The sequence below is a fragment of the Phaenicophaeus curvirostris genome, chromosome 7, assembly GCF_032191515.1.
Source record: "Phaenicophaeus curvirostris isolate KB17595 chromosome 7, BPBGC_Pcur_1.0, whole genome shotgun sequence".
NCBI lineage: Eukaryota > Metazoa > Chordata > Aves > Cuculiformes > Cuculidae > Phaenicophaeus > Phaenicophaeus curvirostris.
The window spans coordinates 11,077,918-11,097,709 of record NC_091398.1 but is presented as its reverse complement, the minus strand read 5'-3'; the positions used below and the strand labels follow the sequence as shown (position 1 = coordinate 11,097,709).

At 38.6% G+C, this 19,792-nt stretch overlaps 1 protein-coding gene across 2 annotated transcripts in view; it reads right to left on the bottom strand.

Moving 5' to 3' along the window:
• Positions 1-3,412: 3,412 nt before the first annotated feature.
• GULP1 (GULP PTB domain containing engulfment adaptor 1) overlaps positions 3,413-19,792 on the bottom strand; it is an 88,028-nt gene continuing 71,648 nt past the window's right edge. For both annotated transcript variants that reach the window (XM_069860768.1, XM_069860769.1), the window contains 2 exons: positions 16,179-16,273; positions 3,413-4,553 (listed from right to left, as the gene is read on the bottom strand). In XM_069860768.1, coding sequence (XP_069716869.1) covers positions 4,482-4,553; positions 16,179-16,273 — 167 coding nt within the window. In that variant the 3' untranslated portion in view covers positions 3,413-4,481. The remainder of the gene's footprint in view (positions 4,554-16,178; positions 16,274-19,792) is intronic.

The following is a 19,792-nucleotide window of genomic DNA, read 5'->3' as shown; positions in this document are numbered from 1 at the left end:
TATTGTCACATTTTTCAGTCATTATTGGAAGAAGGACAATTAGCTAAAGCACTTTTGTAACCATCTAGTACAGAAGACAGTCCTTCTGGAAGCCTTCCTCAGATGCAAAACTTAGGTCTTTAAAATGATAAAAACAACCAGAAATTAGGATAAATGGATGGAAACTGGAGCTTGCGGCAAGCAGGCATCTATGGAAGAGGCTCACTGTGAGCCACCCATTCTGTCTAATGAGGCTACTTAGGGATAGAAGAAACATTATTTTGGCTACCTGAAATAGCTCCAGTAGCACAAAAAGTAATGGGGCAGAATGACAGGAGTTATTAAATAACTCGTTCCACAAAAAAAATGCAATGTTACTAAACTCCATGATATTGGCACAAGATGACATTTTTCCCCTTCAATTTGCTTCCATATATCCTTCCTAACCTAGTTCTGCTCATTCTTATTGTTTATTGCAAGACATAAGCTTTGCTGAAACAAATGATGTAAAATATATAGAGAAAAAAACACCACCAAGATGCAAAGACTCAAATATGTTGATTTCAGCTGCCGCCATTCATAAGAGTCTTTAAGAAAGTTCAATACCACCAGGGAGACTAAACTTGCAGGGTTTATTATCTCAAAATATATAGAAAATTCTTAAGAAAATTCTTACACATTAAAGATTAATTGCATATTCATATTCAGGTTTGGAAACCTTTACCCCATCATGCACAAGTATTATGTATGCAGTCCATGAAATCCACAGAGAGACTTGTAGTTTTCTTGTAGTAGTGTTTTGGTCTGATGAATAAATATGCAGTTTTTTTAATCTATACACCAACACCCACTGAATGTTGAAGCATCTCAAGCAGGCTGCATATATTACAAATGTCAGACTTTCATTTCAACAGAATATCACCCACCACTCTGAAATAACTAAACAAAATTATGTTTGAAGCTCTGTTAACTGAGTTAAGCCAAGATCAGCCTGCAATGAGGCACAGTAATTTATCAAAGGTTAAAAAGAGAAAACCCACAAACTGACGGTGTATCAGTTTATTTCACTTAAGAATTCTAACCTAAGCACCTCAGTTACTCAGGCACAGTGTATTAAGCAGGTAGGAAGAGAAAAACAGTCCATACCCTACAAAAAAAAAAACAAAAACCCCAAAACCCCCAAATGCTTCTAAGTGTTCATAAAGCTTGGTATGACATGCCAGCACAGTACCCAGGCAGCTGACAAGTAGAACTGAAATCTAGCTTTACATGTCCACAAAATGCTACAGTCAGAGTTAGCATGATCTGAAGTTGAAGAAAAAAATAAAAAAGGAAATAAATGCAATCTAAAAGGAAGAAAAAAATGTGAAGGAATCTGGCAGCACCCAGTTGCACCAGGATTTTCTTTCATTTTTGTTGGAGGGCAAATCTACAAGTAAAACAAAAAGTCTTGTTCACAACTCATTTATCATCATATCTCTAACCTAGATGATAACATCACCCTCTTTATTACACGCTTCTGTCAAGTCAGATGCTATGGGTCACAAAGTAGCAGAACCACTCAACCTTCTCAGTCCAAACCAGCTATCAAGGGGGTTGGGGTTTTTTTTAATTTTTTTTTTTAAGAAATCTTAGAATCTATGCTTTTAATAGGTAATCGAAGGAGTAGGTATTTGTAACACAGACAAAATTCTGTCCCAAGCAACAGAAGCACTCCTGTTTACTCTACACAGAGCAAAAGCAATCACCTACACTGTAAGCACTGCTCTCAAATATATATTTTTAAAGTAATAGTCTGAAGCAGATGATGTTATTGCATTATCTATTAAAGAACATTGATACTAGTGGGAACACGGAGAAAGAATTGCTTGTTTTTATAGCTCACAGGCACTAACACAGCCCTCTTACCTGCTAATCAAGTGTAGTGTAGTGTAGTAATCTTGGTAGCATCCATTCCCATAAATTCTAAGCCCCATTTCCACAAAATGAAGAGCTTAGAGAGGTTTTAAGTAGTTAAGCTTGAAGAGAAATTTTGCAATGGCAGTAGGCACCGGGTGGCTGAAGATTAGTTTTCTCTTCTCAGAAGCACCAACACCACATGCCTGTCCCATTAACACATGTTGCTTTCTAGGCTTCAAAAAGACCTCAATCACATCCTTTACTCTCTAAATAATCAACTGGGTCATTCAGAAGCTACGTATATTGAGCAGCTAAGTATTAAAATAAAGGCAATAAAAAGAGTCAGTTAAATCCACAAAGGACTGTGGGGAGAAGGAGAGAACAGATTTTTCTCTGCAGATTACAAATTAGACCAAACTCAATAATAAAGGTTATTGGAGTTATATAATTAAAAACATAGGGAGCTATTATACAGTGGCTGAAATCAGATTCTTTCCAGCATATAAGGTAACTTTGGCCCAGTTTAGGACTAAGACATTCTTGGTGGCAGGTCCTGACTGGCACTGAAGCACCTCCCCACCCATCCTCCCACTGGACATTTTACTGAATGAATAATGTGTTCTAGGATGCAATTTATTTAAAAACATTTATTTTATGCAAAATTAAACAGACATTTGCGACTACACAGAAATACAGATTCCAATTGGATCACATAACCTTTTCATTAAAAATGTGCTGCTGTGTCAATTTACATATTTTTGTATGGATTGGCCAGGTATGTAAAATTTAACCATGCCATTTGCAGTCAGTTATCATAAAAATCAGTAAAGAAAAAGGTTTCTTAAAATGTGCAAACATTATCTTAGTGTTACCATTGATAATAAATGACCACTAAACTGATGCTTGTTATGTAAAGCTTTTTAAAGTACAATAAAAATACAAATTCTATTTGTTAAAAAAGGCCATTGCTATGGCTACTAAACATCCTCGTTATATAAATTCCAAAATACTATAGGGCAAACAAAATTATAAAGTCTTTTCTTTATGAAACATATACTATTCTATTTGTTAGTAATTATATATATTTTAATATGTATATATTTATATATGATACTCTATATGAATGTTGAACACCGAATAAGAGACAGAGGAAGACTAATGCAATGTAGAACATTAAGGCTCCCATTCAGCGAAGTACTTGAGCATATTTTAAACTTGGCACAGGAATAATCCCGTACATTTCAGTAGACTACAAATGCATAGCTGAAGTGAACAAGGCATAAAGATATACATGTGATGATGAATTTTAAAAATGCATTTTTCATGTCAACTATAACTGTTAAGGACAAAACCATATGTATCACAAAGAAGCTCTCATGAAAAAGGAAAGAAAATACATTTAAAAAAAATTGAAATTTTGTTGTTTTTTTTTTTTTATCTGTAGGTTTTGAGGGGAAAATGTCACAGTTTTAAAAGTTTTTCAACTTATGTGGAGTTTGGGCAACAAAACACTAATGATAATAATTATCTGAAATAAGTTTAAGGTGGTATTTTATTGCTTACGATAAAGATTAATGAATATTATGCATAGATAAGGCAGTGTTCAACTCACTAGCAGCTGAAAATTTTGGTGTGCAGTTATTTGTGTAATGTACCAGTGAGTATCAAGGACTTAACAACTCACATTGAATTCTTCTAGCAAGCTTAAAATTATCGTAAGACATATAACATTAAAGCATACAGTGAAAAAAATACTCGGAGCCTCACTGTAAATACTTGGGTGTTGGAAGTAACGTATAGAACTGAGGTCAGTAAATGGAGTGCCTGCTTACACACAAAATAATGTAAATTCTTAAGTAAACACTAAGACCATAATCATCCTTTTAAGTTATGGCTGTCATGTAATGAATTCCAAATTACATACTTTACAATTCAGCTATAAAATATCAAAGCAAAGGGCAGTTAATTTATCCATTCTGCAATTTAGCAGTTTTCCTGTGTTCATTAACAGTAATAAGCATACTAACAATATGTTAGTTTCTAAAACAAGAATTAAGTACCTAAAAATCTTCTGGATTTCATAAACTAATAACATATATACAGCAATAGTACCCATACACAGTAATGGAAATCAATTATACAGTATGAAGATTTACTTGCTAAGCATATATTAATGGTTAATATTTTCTGCCTTTTCACTGCATTTCAACTTTTTTTAGCGGATATTAATCACTTTACTTCATAAATATTAAATAATGGCTTAAAAACATAATTTCAAAATTCTGCCAAGTCTTGCAAACAGAGGGAGGTACGTGTGAGCTTTCTGAATAACTTCTCCTGACTGACAGTCATAAAGCTCAGTAAACTTGGGTCAAAACATGAGAGAAAGAAATACAAACGTGTAATTCAATTAATATTTCAATAACAACTTTTTACATTTGTACAGAGAAAGACTGGAATTAAGTAGGATTTTTACAGAAGTAAATCTTAAAAGAATTTACATGATGAAAAAAGCAATTTTTGGCACATGGATAATATTTGTGAATACATGTTCAGAATTAAAAAACCCACTGAGAAGGAATTTCACATTTAACGTCTTGGCATCAGCACCTGCTGTCTAGCGGATCAAGACAAAATACTGTGCCTTCAAGAGTTAATCCCATTTTGAACCCCTCCTGCAACAAAACAAGACATAGTTAATAAAAACAAGTGATTTCTAGAGGATTAAGCTCTGTTTCTAAAAACATCTAAAGTTGAGCCTATCTTCAGCCATATAAACAATAAGGATAATTCAGAGTGAATTCACAAATGTTTACATTATTTGATCAGCCAATTTTTAATATGTCTTATGGGTTAACTTATAAAATACACCTCACATCACAAAATACAGCATGTAGGTATGAAGAAAATATTAAAAATTAAAATATTGAATATATGCAAGTTGATAGAAAAACAAGTAAGCTTAATTTGCTCCATGTTGTTCCCGAGTAAAAATCAACATGACTTATACGCAGGAAAGATTAGGGCTATGTGAGGGAAGAATTTATTATATTTACACTTTAAAGGTTCAGATAAGTCACTGACATTGTTACTAATGCCAGCTGTCTCCTACATTCACTAATCCCTTACTTCAGAAGTAGTCCAACAAAAAGTATAGTACCTCAACCATACCTCAGACATTTGTTCCTAATTGTTCCCCATGCAGTTAAATTGACAAGTTTATACTTCAAAGTCTACTATCACTTGAGCTTCACTAAAAAGGCAAATAAAATCATACCTGCTCTATTGCAAATAAACAAATGGCATTTCAAAGGCACGTAACTCAGTGAAATAAAATACAATGGTCTTCAGAAAGTCCGAAGAAATTGTTAAAAAGTTCAGACCAAAATTCCTTTTTTGATTCACATTACTTTGACTAGTAGAAACACAAAAATGGTTATAAGTTAGATGCTACCACTCCTTCTGCTGAAAAGAAATTCCTTCAATGAGTACCCTTGCCTATTTTTTAAAAGGGTAATTAGCTTGCACAAGTTTTAAAATAACTGCAGCTCTTTTAATACAGGGAAAATGCTGTTGTTTTATTCCTCTTTTTGCTTTAAAAGAAGTTGAATAATTGTGGCTTGACCTCCAAGAGAAAAGTCACCTCAGAGTCAAGAAAATTGCAGTGAGGTAAAAGTACTGTAAGCAATTGGAAACCAGGGCTCTGAACACAAATGCCACAAGAACAACTCCAGTGACCACTGTCACCGTGTTCAGTTCTGTGTTGCATACGTACAGTTCACTTGGAGATGCTGATTGTCTGCTATGTAATCAATAATACATGCTTTCACGAAGCAAATTTCTTGTTAATGAAATAAATCTTTCTGCAAAGCAATCTGTACTGGGATTAGGCATAAACTGAAACCTTTCCTCATTTGTACAGCAGTATCTCAAGAGCATACCTTTTGGTTTTAAAAGATAAATCCCAAGTCAAACCAGCTTAATTTCAAACAAATTGAAACCACAGGCTGGAATTTTAGAAGTGTATCAATATTTAAAAATCCCATCAGCTACTGCCACCAGAAGAGTAATACTGAGAAACAGAATAGGCTTCCTGGCAACAGTTACTAAACGATCTGAGATTTTCCAAGTAAAATTTCAATTTTCCTAAAGGCAGATCCATACTATGAGATGACGAGCCAATAGCAGTACTGAGGTGTAAACCTCCAACTGTGCTACCCAGTTCGCCCTACCTGGGTGACATAGTGCTGCCAAAGCTCATTGGTGTATTGGACTTCACTTTTTTTCCCATCTCTGTATTTTTCAAAGGGCCAACAGGAAGAATATTCAGTGCAAAAGATTTCAAGCAAACAGTATCTTAAGTTCCTAGTCAAACACAATTTTAAAAACAGAGTCTAGAGTCTAGCCTGTTGACTTGCAAGCCCCTCACTTAGAGTGTCTCTGAAATGCTGATCTTTTAAAGTACTTAAAGACTGCTTCCCGTTTTGAGTTGGTAAAAGGGCTAGTTAGTGCTTCAACTTGAGGATGCTGGATACAGCTGTAATAGTAGAACAACTACAGCAACTGGTTTAACAATGAACCAGCTTTACGCTTAGCAATCTGGAAAGCCCATTCATATTCTGCACCATTCTTCTATACATTCATACACTGTTTGGTGTCTTATGTAGCTACACTTCCAATGCCCTTTTTCTGGCTAGCTAAAAGCAAATCAGCTTACACACTTTAGAAGTGCACACATCACTGCTCTTATGTTGATCACATGTGGGTTTTAAATTATCATTTTACAAACTAGTATTTTGTCACTTATTACTTAGCTTCTGTTTACTATGGCTTTACTTGGAACTATTACTATTTCTTGAAGAACAGTGGTCTCCAAATTTCCTTCCAAAGCTTCACTCCAGACCACTTCCCCCCACATTTATTGCTCCTCCTTTTTTATACAGTGATATTTTGCATTTAAAACAATAATATTTTCACACATTTGCAAAGTGATCAATGATAACCCATTAAGAGATTTCTACACTGTGTGATTCATAATTATTATAAGTCTTTTAACTTTATTACCATAATGAACTACTGTCTGTTCAAAAAGAAAATAAGTGATGTGGTTGCCAGGAGCTGTTACCAGTGACACACTTGAGAACCCAGCTTCTATTTCAGACAGAATTAAAAAGGGAGTAAAATCTACTTTCAGAGTGCCAGGAATTGTAGTGTTAATTTAAACATACTTAAATATAGAATGGGCATACTTAAAAATGGAATATGCACTTAGCTGTGCACCAGTAATATAACATGTAAATGCTCACTTGTGAAATCACACAAACTTCACTAACATCAAGGGTCAGATACTGCAGTTACTAGTAAACTCAGACTTCCTAGCCAATCACAAGGTCAAAACAGGCTAACAACACAGAGAGGACATCAAGGCAATCTAGACAGACAGCCATCTGGGCATTTTTCAGATTTTAAAAGAACATAAAATCCAGATTTTGATTTCACGAATATTTAAGTGGAAGACAAGAAGTACATAGGAGTACAGATCAAATAAATCTGCATTGTCTCAACCAATATTCCCATTACATTAAATGCAACACCTGAAAAGATTAAAAAAACAGAACATCCTTGTCCAGCAAAGTAATTGCAGTCAAATTTCCAAAGTTCTGCAACACATGGACTTCCGATCGCCCATAGCCATCTCCATACCTAATTCCTCAAATTTTGCAAAATATCTCCAAATTCTTAAATAATTTTTTCAACCTCCAAAATTGTACTTTGTCAAATATACAACATGTTTTTAAAAAATTCCAGTCGGCAGTAGTCAAGCAAGCTGTGGGAAAACAATGTTTTAAGAAAATATCCTCTTTTATGTCCAGACACAGTTGAACTGTCATTAATATAAATATCAGAATAAGTATTCTATGGCATAGTTGTCACAGCAACGCAGAACACTGACGTTTGTGTATGCTTTTAGAAATACAGTTTATATATACAGCTCAACTGTATTTCTCTTTGAAATCTTATGGCTCCTACTTAAAGCTCCTGTATGATTATTATAGTATCCATCATACAGCATATGTACGGGAGTCTGTATTGGGATGGGAGTCTGTTATAGACCACCCAGCCAAGAAGAAGCAGCTGATGAGCTCTTCTATAAACCACTGGGATTAGTCTCAATATCACTACTTCTTTACCTCATGGGAGACTTCAATCTTCTGGATATCTCCTGCAAGTATAATACAGCAGAAAGGAAGCAGTCCAGGAGGTTCCTGGAGTGCATGGAAGACAAAATCCTCACGTAACTGGTGAGTGAACCAACAAGGGAGGGAGCCCTCCTGGACCTGCTGTTTGTCAACAGAGAAGGCCTTGTGGGGGATGGACGCCTGGGACAAAGTGATCATGAGATGATAGGTGAGGTGAAGAGGGTCATTAGCAGAACAGTCACCTTAAACTTCCAGAGGGCAGACTCTGGACTGTTCAGAAGGCGGGTTGGTGAAGTCCCATGGGAGACAGTCCTTAAGGGCAAGGGAGACCACGAGGGCTGGGCGCTCCTCAAAAAGGAAATCTTAGCAGGTCTGGAGAAAGCCATCCTCATATTCCAGAAAGGGAGCCGGCAGGGGAAAAAGACCAACTTGGTTGAATAGGGAGATCCTGAGAGACATCAAAAAGAAGAGGAATGTCTATGAGCTTTGGAAGAAGGGACAGGTTTCTTGGGTGGAGGAAGTGAGATCGTGCAGAGAAAAAATCAGGAGGGCTAAGGCCTAACTAGAAATCAGATTGGCCAAGCCTGTGAAAGAAAATAAAAAAAAAAGATAACAAAAAGTAGGGAGAATATTCAGTCCTTATTGAATGCAGAAGGAACAACTGTGACAGGAGACGGGACAAGGCTGAGGTACTTAATGCCTTCTTTGCCTCAGTCTTTAACAGTAAGGAAAGTTGTTCCCCCTGTGTACACACACAGGAGTTAGAGGAGCAGAATGAGGCTCCCATGATCCAAGAGGAGGCGGTTAAAGACTTGCTTGCCCAGCTAGATACCCACAGGTCTATGGGGCCACATGGAATCCACCCAAGTGTATTGAAGGAGCTGGCAGATGTGCTTGCCAAACCCCTTTCCATCATCTTCCAACAGTCCTGGCTGACTGGGGAAGTCCCACTCGACAGCCCAGACGGCTGATGTAGTGCCCATTTACAAGAAGGGTCGCAAGGAGGATCCAGAGAACTACAGGCCTGTCAGTCTGACCTCAGTGCTGGGGAAAGTCATGGAACAGGTGATCTTCACAGAATCACAGAATCACAGAATAACCAGGTTGGAAGAGACCTAACGGATCATCGAGTCCAACCGTTCCCATCAAACACTAAACCATATCCCTCAGCACCTCGTCCACCCGTGCCTTAAACACCTCCAGGGAAGGTGAATCAACCACCTCCCTGGGCAGCCTGTGCCAGTGACCAATGACCCTTTCTGTAAAGAATTTTTTCCTAACGTCTAGCCTAAACCTCCCCTGGCGGAGCTTGAGGCCATTCCCTCTTGTCCTGTCCCCTGTCACTTGGGAGAAGAGGCCAGCACCCTCCTCTCTACAACCTCCTTTCAGGTAGTTGTAGAGAGCAATGAGGTCACCCCTCAGCCTCCTCTTCTCCAGGCTAAACAACCCCAGCTCTCTCAGCCGCTCCTCATAAGGCCTGTTCTCCAGCCCCGTCACCAGCTTTGTTGCTCTTCTCTGGACTCGTTCCAGAGCCTCAACATCATTCTTGTGGTGAGGGGCCCAGAACTGAACACAGGATTCGAGGAGCGGTCTCACCACTGCCGAGTACAGAGGGAGGATAACCTCCCTGGACCTGCTGGTCACGCCGTTTCTGATACAAGCCAAGATGCCATTGGCCTTCTTGGCCACCTGGGCACACTGCTGGCTCATATTCAGTCGGTTGTCAACCAACACCCCCAGGTCCCTCTCCTCCAGGCAGCTTTCTAGACAGACTTCTCCTAGTCTGTAGCACTGCATAGGGTTGTTGTGCCCCAAGTGCAGGACCCGGCATTTGGCCTTGTTAAACCTCATGCCATTGGACTCTGCCCAGCGGTCCAGCCTGTTCAGATCCCTTTGCAGAGCCTCCCTACCCTCCAGCAGATCGACACTCCCACCCAGCTTAGTGTCGTCCGCAAACTTGCTAAGGGGCAAACTTGCTAAGGGAAGGGAATCTTGAGTGCTATCGTGACACACATGGAAGAGAACCGGGTGATCAGGCACAGTCAACACAGGTTCATGAAAGGCAGGTCTTGCCAACCTGATCGCCTTCTATGACAAAGTGACCCGCCTACTGAATGAGGGAAGGGTTGTAAATGTAGTCTTCTTGGACTTCAGTAAAGCCTTCAAGATAGTTTCTCCTAGCATTCTGCTTAGGAAACTGTCAGTCTCTGGACTGGACAGGCACACACTCTCCTGGGTGGAAAACTGGTTGGATGGCCGGGCCCAGAGAGTGGTTGCTAAATGACGTTAAAACCAGCTGGCGGCCAGTTACAAGTGGTGTTCCCCAAGGCTCGGTGCTGGGTCCAGCCCTGTTCAATGTCTTTATCAATGACCTGGATGAAGGCATTAAGTGCACCCTTAGCAAGTTTGGGGATGATACTAAGGTGGGTGGAAGTGTGGATCTGTTGGAGGGTAGGGAGGCTCTGCAAAGGGATCTGAACAGGCTGGACCGCTGGGCTGAGACCAATGGCACGAGGTTCAACAATACCAAATGCCGGGTCCTGCACTTGGGGCACAACAACCCTGTGCAGCTACAGACTAGGAGAAATCTGTCTAGAAAGCTGCCTGGAGAAGAAGGACCTGGGGGTGTTGGTTGACAGTCGACTGAACATGAGCCAGCAGTGTGCCCAGGTGGCCAAGAAGTCTAATGGCATCTTGGCTTGTATCAGAAACATTGTGACCAGCAGGTCCAGGGAGGTTATTCTCCCTCTGTATTCAGCACTGGTGAGACCGCTCCTCGAATCCTGTGTTCAGTTCTGGGCCCCTCACCACAAGAAGGATGTTGAGGCTCTGGAGCAAGTCCAGAGAAGTGTGACAAAGCTGGTGAAGGGGCTCGAGAACAAGTCTTTTGAGGAGCGGCTGAGAGAGCTGGGGTTGTTTAGCCTGGAGAGGAGGAGGCTGAGGGGAGACCTTATTGCTCTCTACAACTACCTGAAAGGACGTTGTAGAGAGGAGGGTGCTGACCTCTTCTTCCATGTGACAGGGGACAGGACAAGGGGGAATGGCCTCAAGCTCCACCAGGGGACGTTCAGGCTGGACATCAGGAAAACATTTTTCACAGAAAGGGTCATTGGGCACTGGAACAGGCTGCTCAGGGAGGTGGTTGAGTCACCTTCCCTGGAGGTGTTTAAAAGACAGGTGGTTGAGGTGCTTAGGGGCATGGTTTAATGACCGGCAGGAATGGTTGGGTCTTGTCCAACCTAGTGATTCTGTGATATGCCTACTCTCAAGTCCCCATTCCAAAATCCAGGATTCGCAGCTGCAATAACAATGATGTCAGTTGGAATGACTGTGCTGATTATAAATTATTATTTGTTTTTATCTTTTTTTTAATAAACTCGATTATTGTGAAGGCAGAATATTTTTTTTTAAATGACATATATGTAGTGAACACTTGGCACACATTACATACTCCATAAATAAAATATACATTATACAGCGCTTAAAGTACTTTGCCTTGTGAAATTCAGATGGTTCAGCTTCTAATAACATGGGTTCTTAGCATAACACACAGCCTGTTCATTCAAAAACATGTGTGTTATGGCTTCCTGTACTTTAAAGGTTCAGGAAATAATAACTCCTCATTTGGTTAGAAAATCTGTCAAATCTGGTGCTTTTCAGGGAATGTAGAAAAAGGCCAACCTCTGATACTGGACAAGAGTGGGAACAGGAAGGGATATAAAGTGTGCAGTTTGGACCTCATTTCTTTTTCATATCCCCAGGATTACTGTGTCAAGTAACTTTCTTACTTCCAAGGTGATTTAACTCAAGGATTGAACACCTAAGCTACCGAGGAAAGTAAGAGTATTATACTAACATATATGATTGGTCTCTTAAAGAAAGAGGCAACAAATGTGTCCTGGGGTGCATCAAGCATGGCATTGCTAGCCAGTTGAGGGAGGTGACTGTTCAGCTCTTCACCGCACTAGTGCAGCCCCATCTTGAGTACTGTGTGCAGTTTTGGGCACCACAGTATAATAACAATATCCAGCTACTGGAGAGTGTCCAGGGGAGATCCACAAAGCTGGTGAAGGGTTTAGAGCAGAAGCTGTATGAGAAGCAACTAAAGTCACTTGGTCTGTTCAGCCTCACGAAGAGGAGTCTGAGGGGGGACCTCATAGCAGTTTACTGTTTCCTCACTAGGAAAGGAGGAGGACCAGGCACTGATCTCCTCTCTCTGGCAATCAGTGATAGGACATGATGGAGTGTCAGGAAAATATGCCAGGTGCGGTGTATGTTGCATATTAGGAAAAGGTACTTCACCCAGAGGGAGGTGGAGCACTTGAACAGGCTCCCCAAGGAAGTAGTCAGGGTGCCAATCATGCCAATATTCAAGAAGCATTTAGCCAATGCCCTCATATACTGAGTGTGAACATTGTAATTGTCCTATGCAGGGACAGAACTTGGACTGGTTGTTCCTTGTGGGTCCTTTCTAACTCAGGACATTCTATGATTCACTAGAAAAAAGTATCCTGAAAACAAAAACCTCCAGAACTCCTGCTTTTATTGTATCTATGATAATAAACCATGAGCTATTCCTGTTAAAAACACCAAACAGTAACAGGCAAAGAACTTCCATTTTATCAGAAGATAAATCTGTCAAAGTAAACCTTATAGCTCTGGGGTGACTTCACTCAATGTGCTTAAGCCAGCATAAACTCAATTAACCAATGATAAATTCACCTGTCTCCAAGAAGATAATTTAGAGGGCTGGGCACAACTTATTTCAGATGGAAAGATGTCAAGCCTACTGACAACTTCAGGCCATGTATGGAGAAAGGCTTGCAGCTCCTGGAAGCTTTATGATGTTAACTACCTTGAGATTTTAATAAATTATAGCAGCTGTTCCTAGTATGATTCACAATTCAAGGAAACTTCCCCTCACTGCAAGATTTCTGGGAAAATAGATTCTATTTATTAATGCCTTAATACAGTCAAAATAGGGAGGATGAAAATGTGTTTCAGCAAAAGGGTGGGGGGACGCAGGAGGTTGGAGAGTCATCAGAGGGAGGCCAGAGCTGTAAAAGTCACATCTCAGCACATGCTTGAGTTTTGAGCTTTCCAAGAAGATCAGCAGAGATTGGACTGAGAAATGTAATAGAAAGAGCTGAAGTGTGAAATATGGATCATCACTAAAGTTTAAAATTCCCCTGGACCTTTATTAGATCTCATTACGTTTAGAATATCAGATGACAAAGAAGAGCACCCACTAAAAAGTTCATTCTCGAATGCCTCCTCCACTGTGCTGTCCTTTTCTTCCTTCCAATGCATGTCTACACTGAGACAGCTTTTCTGCAGACTAGAGCATTAAGGCATCCAACACAGGAAACAGGATAAGAGTCTGGACTGAGCTGCTCCAACCAGGCTGTCACTGTCTGGTGCTGAGGCAGCTTGATTGCCACTCAGAGCATAGGATAAACTGCATTTAATACCCTCTCAAACGAAGTTTATATTGTGCACTGTTAGACGGGTTTTTGTTTACTTACCTTTGTATAATTAATGCAGTACTTACTTACTGTACTATTATAATGTGAAGATAACATAACCCTTCACTTTGTAGTCCAGAAAAGGAAAGAAGCCTACAATTTTCTTTCTTGTTTCTCAATGTTAGATTTCCCAGAGCACATTACATGTTCTGTGGTTATACCTTTTGTAGGCTCACTTCACTTTCAGTCTTATAAGCTTTGTATCTAACAACTTTCGACTTCTCCTATAGATATCTTTTGCTCATTGCAAGGTTTTAACTTATTTCCAATTAAAAATGCAGCCATAAATTTGATTGTGTAAACACAAGAATTTACATATCAGAGGTTTCGCTTAAACCATTTCACTAACAATAATCTGATGATGAAAACTAGAGATTTCACTAGAAACATGGAAAACAAATGGCAAAGATAACAAAGTCTTAGTATTAGCAGCTAATAAAACAGACTAAAGAAAACTAAAATCAGCTGTCCATACCTTAAAAACTGTAGACTTGTAAATACTAGAATGGCCTCGACTTAGAGTTGTATATATAAAACATAAATCTTAAAAAAAATTATAAATTTATATATATATGTATATACACACACACAAATATGCATAAAAGCACCAAACTTGAATACATGCACATTTCACTTGTAAACGCTTTAAATAACATTATTAAAATACAATATACCAACCATCGCTGACGCTAAGCACATAGGAAAGCACAAGAAGAAAAAAGAGATATTAGGAAAAACATTTTTTGATCCATATTTTGCACTAACCATCTACTAAAAGAACTGCATATAGCTTTTGCTTTGGCCAAAGTCAGAGTATTTTTTATTTCATACCTTGCCAGCTTTACACTTGTTCTCAATTTGATTATAAATGAGTAAGCTTTGTGCCTACATAAAACACCACAACTTAATTTTCAGTGAGAATGTCAGGTTATGCTAACACTGGTATGCTAGTACTCCAATCATGAAACTAGTTTATAAAGCAGATTAATAAGTCAGGAAAAAAAATTTGTACACATATGAGGGAAGTACTTGACCCAAGCAACATTCATAGTGATGCCCTGAGGTTTCAGGGATATGTTATTGGTTGGTTGACTGCTTTTTTTAGGTCAAGTCAGTACAAAGAATATGGGTTTTTCATTACATTCACTGATGTTTTGAGTTGATAACCCTTTGTAGCCTTATATGCTAACATTTCAAAATTTTGCTGAAATAGTACCTGTAGTAAGAACTCATAGTGTGTAACAGTTAGCTACAGTCACAAGATTCTCCCTAGTATCCACAGATACTATGGTATATTTTTTAATTAAATTGGGCTATACATAATGGAAACTGATATTTATCAATGTGAGGTGCTAGAAGATTCAGGGTTTAGTGGTAAAGGGTTTGGTAATAACATTATAGCATTCACAAAGCACAAGCATTTTAACCAGAGCTGCAAAGAAGCCAATTTCACTCTTTACCTGCTACCTGAAATTATATGGGCCAGAGTATAGGTGAATAAGAATCTAAATATCATTCTTCACAGGGAGTGAAGTTTCCTTATGGCTCCATCCTAAAGTGACATGCAAAATGGAAGTTCACAATGAATGGGAACTGGAAAATTTTACTTAGGTCAATTAGTCAATTAAAACAGTATTTAAAACTTGTTTCAGCCATTTTAAAACATTTCTTCTGCTCTGCAGGCACAATAGAGTAACTGAAGAAGCCAGAGAGCTAGCTCTCTTGGACTTTGTGTGCTGTCAAGATACAAGAGGGCTGGAAGCCCTGGGAATACTTTCTGATGTGGAGCCAGGATCCTAGAAACTCAAGTTCTCAGTATTTTCAGCCTTCCATTTTGCTGGCAGGCTGCTAGAAATAAAACAGATAAGCAAGCTGGCAAGGAACCAGCAGTTTAGAAAATTTGACTGAAAAGAGTGATTTATGTCTAAACTTGAAGGCTTTCTCCTAGAATTGCTTCAAAATTTAGTCAATAACTGCACAGATACTGCTGAGTGTTTCAGAATCAACAAACATTTTCTGATAGAAACACATCAGCTCAGAATCTTGAATCAATTTTCAATAGTTTAATTGTCCCAGAGTACCAGTCAAATACAACTATTTTTAAAGGCAGCAGAAAACTGCCATGGCCTCAAAACACATACTTTGCCTATGTCAATGCTATGGAAAGCATTGAGGGAAAAATCAGAGCATAGCAGGGTGGTGGTGACTGATGGAACTGAAGAGTAACAGCATTAGTGCATCTGCAGCACTTTTGCCTCAGCTCTCTTTTAGCTTGCTCAGTCACTTCCCAGGCAAGAGTAAAAGTATCCATTTTGATTACAATGCTGATAAATGCTAAGCCAGTGCGGTTCTCTGTATTAATAAGAGAGGCTAACACTGTAAGGATTTTCAGGCAAATTCCAACTCAAAGGACATGAAATATACTCACAAAAACAATAGTCAGAAATAGCTAGGATTTTTTATCTATGTATTTTTGTGTGCAGTCTGGAAAACATTTTTAGAATATCATAGATATGTATATCAAGAACATTCATGCTGCCACAGAAAACTGATCATCTGATAACCCAATAGTTACCTGCATCTCATCTAGTTTGGACTGAATGTCTGGAGGGAAATCTCCTGCTCCACAGCTAAAAGGGTCAAAAGGTTCTGCTCCAAAAAGGTCTCTCTCTGGAACAAGAGAAAAGTAAGTCACTGAGAAAACAGCTCTTTGAAAATCTCAGCTTACATCTCCATGCAAGATGAATAATAGTAACACCAGATAGGCAACTGATTAACCACAACATCTAACATCCAAACTTGAAAGCAAGCCAGTTTTCCAAAGTTTAAAACACACATGTTTTTCAAGAACACCATCAACTTCTGTATAAATCTCTAGCTAGCTTTCACTAAAGCTTGTGCATTATTTAGGAGTTTGAACAGGGTATCTCCCATTGAAGCATGCTCTGGAATCAGTATGTAAAGGAGTTCCATAAATTAGTAGGGAACAACTGGACATCAGTTGTCAAATTTTGTCTTAACATTATGCCAGAAACATATTTTTGCAAACAACTTTGCCTTCATGACCCCTGTCTACCACTTCTTACAGGTACTCTGGTTAAGGCCATCTTTAAATAACTACCCTTACTCATGAAAGGTAAGGCCTACATTTAACAGAGTACTTAAATGCACAGTTGATAGAAACTAAAACTAATTGTCAGGGGTTTAAAACCTTGGACTAGATCCCGTCACAAGTAAGAGTGAAAAAAAGCATAGGACCATGGAAGAGAATTTAATTCCACTATATCTGGATCCACAAATAGAACAATTACAAATTTCTCTGTTAATAATGCTAGGACTACGGGCAATGGGTATAAACTGGAGAGGGGCAGATTTAGACTAGACATAAGCAAGAATTTCTTCACTATGAGACTCGTGAGGCATTGGAACAGGTTGCCCAGGGATGTTGTGGATGCCCCATCCCTGGAGGTGTTCAAGGCCAGGTTCAATGAGGCCTTGGGCAGCCTGATCTTGTGGGATGGGTCCCTGCCCATTCCACAGGGGTTGGAACTGGATGATCTTTAAGGTCCCTTCCAACCCAAACTATTCTATGATTCTATAATACCATACAGTTCCCTCTCTTTTTCTCAACTGCAGTATGCTCTCTAGTTGTAAGGGTTTTTTTTGATTTTTTTCTGGACAAGAAGAAACACCTCCAATACATTTTTTTTTCTGGCTACAACAGTGTAATGCAAGTCTGTCATAATTTACAGCCTAAATATTTTGGGTTGTTTTGGTTTTTGCTTTGTTTTCTTCTCAATAATGGGATTTTTTTCTCTCTACATGTAATGGTGCCATCTAGACAGGCTGTTTCTATTAGGTTGAACTAAACCACTAAGAAAACAGTTTTGCTAACCCAACCCAATCACAGTGATTACAAAATTCACAGAATTGAGTTAACATGGTCTTGCCATTGCTGGAGAAAAAATTAAAACTGTATCCTAACTTTCATGGTTGTCTAGCAAGAAAACTGATAAGCATACTACCTATCTTAAAACAATGTTAGTGTTAGCATGAGAATATAAAGGGGTCATTACAATCTTCAAACTATCTAGACAGTTCTCTGGTTAAGCACAAAATCTTACCCTTAACAACCAAGATATGGAAGCTGACAACTGACTACTTGACACAAAATACATGTTTCAGTGTCACCAGTCATCTAGTTAGTGCTGAAGGTTGTGCATATAGCTAAATAAATGTCTTAATTTTGACCTCCTTAGAATCAGGGTTTTAGACTTGTACTCTTCAGCACTTCACTGTGCATGTCAGTCTCCATGGGTTTTAATCCTAATCATGGAAGTGTTATCAGTCTGCCAAACAGGCATCTTAAATAATTAGCAGCTACTAGCATTCATTCCCATAATAAAATACAGAAACACGCAGGAACTTGATTAATTACATAATTCAAAAACTGTAGCTAAACAGTAGAAAACCTTATTCCAAAAGCCTACTTGAACCAAAAAAAGCCCCCAAATTAATCCTTCCCGGCAGAAGCAGCTGACCTGCATGCAAAAAAAGACTTAAAGTAGGATAATCCAGTCTAAAAACTAGGATCTAGCTTGTCCCTGCCTCTTTCACACCAAAATGGGTCCGCTCCAATATAGCCAGTGTGCTTACATGCTCTGATGCTCCTACCAAGTAACCTTCAGGTGTGTAACAGCTTTGACTTTCAAACTGACCTCTACTGGACAAAAAGCGATTACCTTATGCTACTCATAAATCTATTTGTCCATTATGTAGATTCTTTTCACCCTTAAAAGGAGCTGACAGTTTTCTATGTGATCAGACAGCTAAAAGCAGCCAGTTTCAACACCAAGCCTTAGCAAACATTCAAGGAATGTATTTAGGGAAAAACAGAGACACAACTCTTGCATTTCTAAGTGCTGAAATATGGCTTTATTACTATTTTGGAAAGCAAGTATTTGTACACTCTTACAGTTATTTTCTAATTCATATCTTATTAGTTGGCTTTTAGACTAATGACAGAACTTAGGAGCTCATTAGCAGTAGAAAGGCAGAAGCTTTAGCTCCTTACATGTCACCTACCTTCAAGTGAAGGAGTACTTCATTGACATTGTTAAAAGCAGGCTTGAAAATCAACCAGAGTAAAACTTATTCTAAGTGACAGAGTCAAATAAACACTGTATAGCATCAAACTTCAAACAGGGAAGCATTTCCTAGCTGAGTTTCTATGAAAAAATATTATTTTGGGAACTACCGCTATTATCACATGCTAAACATTTCAGTAAAACAGCTGAAAAAGTCCACAGTACAACTGCTTTTCTGCATTTAAGATGGGCGTTATATGAGAGATTGCACTGCTTAGAGTCAAGAGGGGATAAATATCCATGAAGTATTTTCAATAGTATCATCAGTACTTCTCTTTTGAATAGAAGCTGAAGAACATGCAGAACTGTTCACAGTGGAGTGAACAGTGAGTCCTTTTAAGCACAGATGGGATAAATCAGCATTTTTTTTATTCCATGCTATAGTATTTGCATGAAGATTAACTACAACAAGAATTCTTGCCTGGCACAGGCTCCAAAATAATTGTAGCATAGACAGGCATTTCTTTTGCCAATACATAGCAACCCATAAGCTATGAAAACAATCCTTTCAAGTAGCACACAGAATAATTTCCTTTCCCTTTCCCATTCCTTTTTGATGGAAATAAATTTGCAGCTTGAGAAATCGATCAACAAATTCAAATCCATGAAATGCTGGTGTTTTACATCTGCAACCAAACCACAATAAATTTATGAACAGGTAATAAATTCTTGTTTCTGTGACCTGATATTCAGGTCAAGAAACACTTAATACTGTAAAGTGGCAACCTGCACTGATATTCAGGACAAGAAACACCTAATACTTCAAAACTAGCAGTTACCATAAAACCCCTACAAATATTTGGCTTTTCTGCTGCATTTTGCATCCTAATCTTCTTTTCCTACAGCAATAGGTAACAGTGCTGTGCCAACAAGGAATACATAAATCCCTCCTTTAATTAATTAAAATAATTAAATTCCTTCCTTTAAGATAACTCACAAGCAAGTCTGCAATCCCTTATTTCATAAGGAAGCAGCAGCATAGCATTCAATGCTACGGTTTTGGTTGTAATAACTATGCATCGGTCAATTGTTCTGTTAGGCA